General features: G+C 41.2%; 1 protein-coding gene across 1 annotated transcript; it reads right to left on the bottom strand.

Annotated features, from left to right (window-relative positions):
* Positions 1–399: 399 nt before the first annotated feature.
* Positions 400–2,767, bottom strand: LOC104513252 (tectonin beta-propeller repeat-containing protein 2-like). Its single transcript, XM_010156544.1, has 3 exons — positions 2,629–2,767; positions 1,212–1,361; positions 400–941 (listed from the first exon to the last, which is right to left on the bottom strand). Exons 1-3 carry the CDS (start codon positions 2,720–2,722, stop codon positions 784–786), a joined length of 402 nt encoding a protein of 133 aa, XP_010154846.1. The 5' UTR covers positions 2,723–2,767; the 3' UTR covers positions 400–783.
* Between the last annotated feature and the right edge of the window lie 5,178 nt (positions 2,768–7,945).

Genomic DNA, 7,945 nt, shown 5'->3' on the forward strand with positions numbered 1-7,945 from the left:
CTACAAACCAAACATGCAACTTCTTTTTCCAAAGTGGCACTTACCCCTCTCCCCCCAAAATCTGTCAGCTTCCTGATGACTGTGTGAAATGGGCAAAAAAACCCCTGATATTAGGTGCAATCCAAATTTCTCCCTTGTGAATGAAGCCAAATTATGAACCAAATTTTTAGAAATGGAAGGTTAGTATAGCCCTGCAGACATTTATATGGAAATGGATCAAACTAAGTTCATTTCAACACCAACGTTGTGTAATCATGATGCTCTGAGATCTTCCTAAGAAATCCTTTGCCATATTTTCTTCCATGCTGCAAGGGAAAATGATTCTAAATATATGTACAATAGTTGGAGAGCGTTCCCATCAGTTTCGAGTTCCAAGTACAAGAAGAAATTGAGAAATGCTTAATGTTTCTGCTGTAGAGAAATATTTAATGCAACAGAATTCCTTCTCAAAATAAGTACACATGTATTAGTGTGCATGCTGTTGGGCAATAGTTACTTGCACTGCTAGTAAGATTAACTTAAGAGTTATATTTCCAAAGGAGCTTCTATAGTAGTACGGTATAACAATTGCAGTATGCCACACCTAAATAGTCTCCCAAGAGATAATGTAACAAACATGAGAACTCACAGCTTGGGGGCTATTTAACAGGTCAGTTTTTCAATACAAAAAAGTGCTAATATCACAGGTCCAATATGAGTGGCTTTTAGATCCAACATTCTGTACATACATTACAGAAATTCTGTCCTTCAGTATTTTTCACTGCTTCACAAGCTTGAGAGACTTCATATCACTTCCCATTCATCTTCAAAGTCATCAAGGTGAAGCAGAACAGAAGTGTCATTATTTTTCTGCGAACTATGGGAATGGCTAAAGGTCTTAGTGAGACGCTGGAGAAGGGATCCTGAAGCACTGATCGCCCACAGTTCATCTAGAGGGGTCACTGCAAAGCATAAATTACACATCTTTTAATTAAGGTAGCAGGTTCCAATTATAAACATTAAATAAATAATACTTGGATCTATTTTTGTGATTACAGCAAGAGGTGGTTTTTATTGGTGTGATAAACACACCCTTGGTGGAACTCTCAGAGCCAACAAAGCACTTAGATCATGCAGCTCGCTCTCCCTGCACAGCGTCAGCTTGAGCACCATCAGGCAGGAGTCAGAGCAGACACCACAACGTTTCTGACTGTCAGGCAGAACCAACTCACCTGTTAAACGTGAGACGTTTCCAGGAATCTTCTTCCAGTAGTCTCCCGCTGGATTCTTGTCAGTAACGCCGTATCGACGAGCTACATCTCCATTTGGACAGCGTGCCCAAACGGTCCTTGTACTTATAGCCAGCTGACAAGCCTGCAAACCTAAAGATAATCGGGCATGAAGAGGGAAGGATCACAGGCTTTCTCATACACTAAATACACTTGCAGAAAGGTTTATCAAGAGAAGACAGCAAGGCTGTAAGAGTTTTTACATATTCTTATATTAATGCTAGAGAAGAACTCTCCATTATAAAAGGCACAAAGAAATACCTAGTTTTCCAGGAGGCTTTCTAAGGAAGGATTGGCAAGAAGACAACTTAGGACCACATATTTCCTTACACTGACTTTAGGGGCTTGAACACAGCAGATGCTATTCAAATCTGAGCTTCTGGCCCTGCATAAGCAGACCAGCAGAAAGCAGGCTTCCTGCAGCACAGGAAGCACTGGTGAACACAAAAAAAAACCCACCTTTTAATTGCAGACTTTGGACTCACTGCATCTACTGACCACAAGAATATCACACTGTGGGTACATTCTGTTATGTGGCCACAGCCACAAGTGACAACCAACTAGCAGTTCTTCAAAACACACTTTTGGAGCCTCCACTGCATTTTACTACCACATGGGGAATAATCCAACAGTTTTAACTTTAGTTTGTCTAAAATTGGTTAACAATATAGAGACACTGTAGACTTTTTGTTTTCCTCTTCACAAGACAGCAAGTACTCCACAACTAAGTGCCATGTATTTATGCAGCGAAAAATCTTTAAAAAGCAGACAGCATCAATACACAAGAAATTACTAAGATTTAGTTTTATTTACAGGCAAGGCAAAAATGTAATTTCCTAATCTAGAATGTGTCCAGCACACAAGATTAATAGAAGGATATGCAAAATAGCATTAGGTTTTTGTTAGCCACGTCTAGATAGGAACCTTTGTTAGCCACGTCTAGATAGGAACCCCACGTTGTATCACATTAAAATACACCACTTCCCACAGCACAACAGTCTCCTATTGCTTAGGAATACTGCTTTAGTTCTAACTGAAAGGGAACTGTACCATTTGTTAATTCAGTAGCAGCAGCCTGAAATAACACACAACAGAAATTAATTTTTTTAAAAAATCATATTTCTCTTCAGTTAGGTACTTAGTGTTTTTAAGCAAAACCAAGATCCTCTTTAAAAGATAATGCTTACAAAATACTTTACTATCTTCCTATAAATAAGCAGACTTGATTGCTGAGAAAAATATTTGATTTAAGCACTGCTATCCAATTTAAAAAGCAACAGGGGGAAAAAAAACCACCAACCCAGAAAACAACACTCAGAAAAGGGCAGAAAGAACAAGAAACTGATACAGTAATTTTTACCTGGTACGTGTTCCCAGTCAGTGCCTACGGGCATTTCATCTGTAATTCCAACTCGTACGTGGACATTCCATTTGCTATCAATTGCCCACAACATCTGATCATTTGGACTTGAATGAATGCTGACCAAGTTGATTCCTACGGGCTACAAAAATTAAGCACAGTATTCAAACTTTGTACTACTGTATCACTTGCTCTTCAAAGAAGTATGCAAGGGAAGTGAAATATTCACCAGATGCTAAAGACAGGAAGAAATTCAACTGATGTTTTATTTATCACTGTGCAAAATTACTGATTAAAAAAAAGTCAATCCCTTCCTAAATAGAAAAGGAACATGAATGAATGTGTCCCTATCCATGGCTGGGGGGTTGGAACTAGAGGGCCTTTAAGGCCCCTACCAACCCAAACCATTCCGTGAGTCTATGTCACCCAAAGTTACTGACATTAATATTTAATTTTCAGCATCCCAGTCTAATAATATTAGTATTTACTTAACCACTGTTATTCCAATCAGGTACACTTTCAACTGCAACTTGCAGCAGGAACTCTTCCACAGAAATGCACAAAGTGCACTATTTTCCTGTTGCCTTCCTGAAAGTTTTCCTAACATACCTAAATCTGCACTTTATTTCTAAACATATGCAAGCAGTACATTTTAACAGCCTGAATGCCTCCTCTTTGCAATGAAATGGTGATCAGCCTTCTTCCCTGTACTCCGTTCTGCAGGAATACGACCGTGGGACTCACTGCAGACCACTGCAGTACGGGAGCAGCCGCACCTGCAGGAGAGTATCCAGAACACTGCCCGCTGGCAAACACAAGTGAAACACACTTCCCAGTCTGCTCCCAGCCAAGTCCTTTCTCTGTTGGCTTCTATGGAGATTTGCCTTTAGTCACCAACCACAACATTTCACGGATTTCATGAAGATGGTGATTTTGTAGCAAAATATATCAGCCAATGGGTTTAGTGAATGCAAAAATCCTGCAGAACATGTACTTTAAATAAAACGCAGACAAATAAAAATAAAATGAAAAATAAAAAGGGTTTCTCCACATCAGCCTAATAAAGCCACTGAAGAAGACAGTAAGGTGCCTAGAAATACATCATCCCCTCACAAAGCACTGCGTTTCTTGCTTTAACCTCACAGGCATAAGCTGAATTTCCAGTGTGATAAATACAAGAGCAAGCAGCTCTTTGCATGTATAAACATAGCAATACAGAAGCATAATCTGCATGTGTATGCAAACTGACAGCCCAGCCCCAGATGGGCTTTCTGTGTAGGTAACAGTTACCCGCCTTGGGTTTGCTATTAAAATTCTGGTGCTCAGGCGTCTGACCCAGCTATAACCAAGCTCGACTTGCATCACCGAATCTCTCCTGGCTGTTCAGGCTGCAAGGCCTTTGACAGACCATCCTCCCATGTTTGTGCTCTCATTAGGTACTGGCCCTCCATGGCAAGATTGAGGCTGGCAGTTCTTAAGTGTTTACCTCTGGTCACACTAAACTCACAACAGCTGCAGTTTGAACATTACAGTAAGACACTAATTGTCTTGAAGAGTGTGGACTAGGTAGAATATATAACTACCTAGCTACTTTCAAATTGGTATTCTGCCTTATTAAAAATAAACAACTGCATTGCAAAAAAAAAACCCCAAACCAAACAACCCCAAACCACAGCAACAACAAAACACCCCAAAACCCCATACAACTCTCCCCTCTGGTCTTGCTGGCTCCACTGTACATTATCCTCAGTCCTAGCCCTGTTCCTGTTTCTCCCTTGGCTCTGACTCCTTCCTACTTCACACTACCCACCTCCCCGCTTCACTGTCAATGGCTGTGCCTCACTACCGTGCTGCTTCCAGCTTCAACACATCCTGTTCCGTATTTCTGATCTTGTATTCCCATGTTTTCAACTAAGGGAGCTGTGCAATAAATAGCTTTTGCAGACTGAATTACTGCACATGAGCTCTTCGCCTTGTTTCTTCCCACTTCCTTTTGTTTTTTTGATCCACTTATCACCTCCCTGCAATGTTCTCCTACCACAGTCACCTCTTCCTCAGATTTAGGACTTTCTGCCACTCTTCCCTTCACGATTCATAGAATGTTTTGGGTTGGAATGGACCTTAAAGATCATCTAGTTTCAACCCCCCTGCCATGGGCAGGGACACCTTCCACTAGACCAGGTTGCTCAAAGCCTCATCCAGCCTGGCCTTGAACACTTCCAGGGATGGGGCATCCACAGCTTCTCTGGGCAACCTGTTCCAGTCCCTCACCAACCTCACCAGGAAGAATTTCTTCCTTATATCTAATCTAAGTCTACCTTCTTGCAGTTTGAAGCCATTCCCCTTTGTCCTGTCACTACAAGCCCTTGTTAAAAAAATCCCCCTCCAGCCTCCTTGTCGGCCCCTTCAGGTACTGGAAGGTGCTATAAAGTCTCCCCGGAGCCTTCTCTTCTCCAGACTGAACAAGCCCAACTCTCTCAGCCTGTCTCCACAGCAGAGGTGCTCCAGCCCTCTGAGCATCTTCGTGGCCTCCTCTGGACTCGCTCCAACTGGTCGATATCCTTCTGATATTGAGGGCTCCACAGCTGGACAGAGAACCGTAGGTGAGGTCCCTCATCTGTTTCACAATATGAATTGCCAACGTGGCTGCCCATGCTCCACCACTGCAATACACTTCTTGTTCCAACTACAGTCCTTCACAGACTGTGCCAAACAGCTTGGTGTGACCCTAATTACTGAACTGCTGAGATTTGTGCACTTTGCTCTCCACTCTTCCCACGTCAGGACCCCATTCTTCTCTTCCTTTGTCATTTGTCTAGAAACTAATTCCCTGAGAAAGAACTGGAGAGTATTTCCATCCATCCAGAAGGACCTGCTGAGTGCTTACACCTAGTACCTAAACCTGTGCATTACTACAGATTTATAGGTAGTGGAAGCTAAGAAGCAGACAAAACACCCAAAAGGGTGTTCTGCAACTCCATGAAAGCAGTTGCATGATGCTCAGCTGGATTGCTCCCAATACTACTGCAGGTTCAAGTATAATCAAAGCAATTACACCTCTACCCTATTCTGCAGCACCAGCAAATCTAAGAAACAAATGGAAATTACCAAGCTCAAAGTAACATCTCAACAAGCTTGAGTAAAAATTCTTCTCATTCTTTGGTTTTCTAAGTGAGCTCCTGTTTCCTCCTCAAGTTTCCCTACCCCTTTGGGTATTTCACTTTTGTCTTCTCTTCCTTTCGCAGGCTACTTAGCTCTTTCTGATACACTCAGATCAATAAAACAATTCTACTCGCTCTGATTATAAAGGGTTCAGGCAACACACTGATGTCAGCATCCAACACTCTTAACAGAAGAAAGCCCACTCCACTGCAGCTTCTGCTGTGAAACAGCAGTGAAGGACAACTGACAGGACAGCTATTGATATGGTCACATATAGCAGCTTTTGGTACAAAACAGCGACAACACTTGGGAAACTAGTACTGGCAATTCTTAGAGCCTATTGCAGAGGTTTTACCTCTCGTTTTACCTCTGGGTTTTTGTTTGTTTGTGTGTGCTGTTTTTTTTTTTAACCCAGAAAGCAGCCATCTACAACAAAAAGGTGCTCTCATGGCTACCATGGCAGAATTGAAAAAAATAATTTAAAAGTTTCTTGACATCATGTACCATTTTGGGGAACAATCATACTGACATAATCTCAGATATCACTCATTTTCACTGTTTTAATTACCATAAGCATGCTTTAAGTATTTTAGAATCTATATAACAAGAAACAGATCTCTACAGCTGCAGTTAAAGATTAAAAAAAGTTCTCTCATAGCAGTAGATAATCTGTGCAAATTTATAAATCTGCTGATAACATTTTGGAGACTGATAACCATGAAAATTAAGAAGTTATTTCAGCATAGCCCTTTCTCAGCTTGTTTAACTTCCAATAGCATTAACGAGATATATACACCTTGACTGCAAAATGTCGTATTTGTAATTTACTGGACAGCTTGGAATTTGAGTCTCTCACCAGTCTCTCAGCCTTCTTCCTCAGATGCTGGTAGACCAAACTGTTTATAGGTTTACCCACAATACTTATCGAGGGATCGACTGTTAGGGAGCATTAATGGATCCAGTGTTAACTGATAAAAAATGGTGGAACAGTTTTTCCTTTTACTTGTAGTGCCAAAAATTTCTGAACTCAAAAAAATCTCAGGACACAGACTGTTTCAGCCAAAAACAGAGAGCAGAAGTATCTGCATTCTGGTCTTGTACTTCAGCTACAAAAAACCCCAGTTGCTCCCTGTCCTTTGAGGATTTCCCACTACAACCATGGACTGCACCACACTACTTTTCAACATTTAAAACTACATACTAAGAGCTGTGAATCCTTTTATTGTCTGCTACAAATAAAACCAGTGAAAAACAGTCTGCTAGCATCCATGTGTCTGATGAAAGCACAGTGCTGATAAAATGAAGTAAACCTGAAGGAAGAATTTAACCAACAAATTGTTAAATGAAAACAGTGTCTTGTGCTAAACATGTTTAAGTTATAAAGTTGCCCATTATTTTATAATTCTTTGCCAGTCATTTCCTTTCTTTCTGCAAATCATGGAGAAATAAGCTTCAGTGTAGGAACTACATTTAAACAACAGCATCAAACAAAATCCAAAATGAAAACTAATGCAGTGCCCCCCCCATCTCACTCCTCCAACCTACTAGAGTTTTGTCTTACTGTAACTACTTCAGTCACAGGTGAACCCAAATCTCACTGGTTCAGACTCCCTGCCAAGGAGGAAAGGACAAACATGCACAAAAAAAAGGCATCAGAACATTTTCTACGGCACTTTTCAGAGGCAGAGTCATATGCATGTATCAGCAGACCTTCACTATCTCTCTTCTGCTGCAAATATCCAAGATGAGGAAGACTAAACAACATCCTCAGTCTGTCCAAGCCCAATCCTTCTTTTAACAGGTTGGTGGCTAGAAGCATTATGCCCAAATGTTCTCCTCACCTTCAAAAGACCAACCAGGAACGCCTCCAGCTAGTCCAGGCCAGGCTGTAAGAACACCAGATCAAAGATACTTCTCACACTCTTAAGCATTAGCAGTAGATCAGACTAATCTGACCATTTTGAAGTGAAGTTCCCACAGACTAGAAAAGGGGAAACATAACTCCCATTTTTCAAAAGAGAAATAAGGAAGACCCAAGGATCTACAGGCCAGTCATTCTCACTGCTGTGCTCAGCAAATCCTCCTGGGAACTATGCACATGGAAACTAAGGACTGATTGGTGACAGCCAACATGGCTTCACCATGGGAAAATTGT

This window comes from Eurypyga helias, unplaced genomic scaffold, assembly GCF_000690775.1.
Source record: "Eurypyga helias isolate BGI_N326 unplaced genomic scaffold, ASM69077v1 scaffold9758, whole genome shotgun sequence".
NCBI classification, from domain to species: Eukaryota; Metazoa; Chordata; class Aves; order Eurypygiformes; family Eurypygidae; genus Eurypyga; species Eurypyga helias.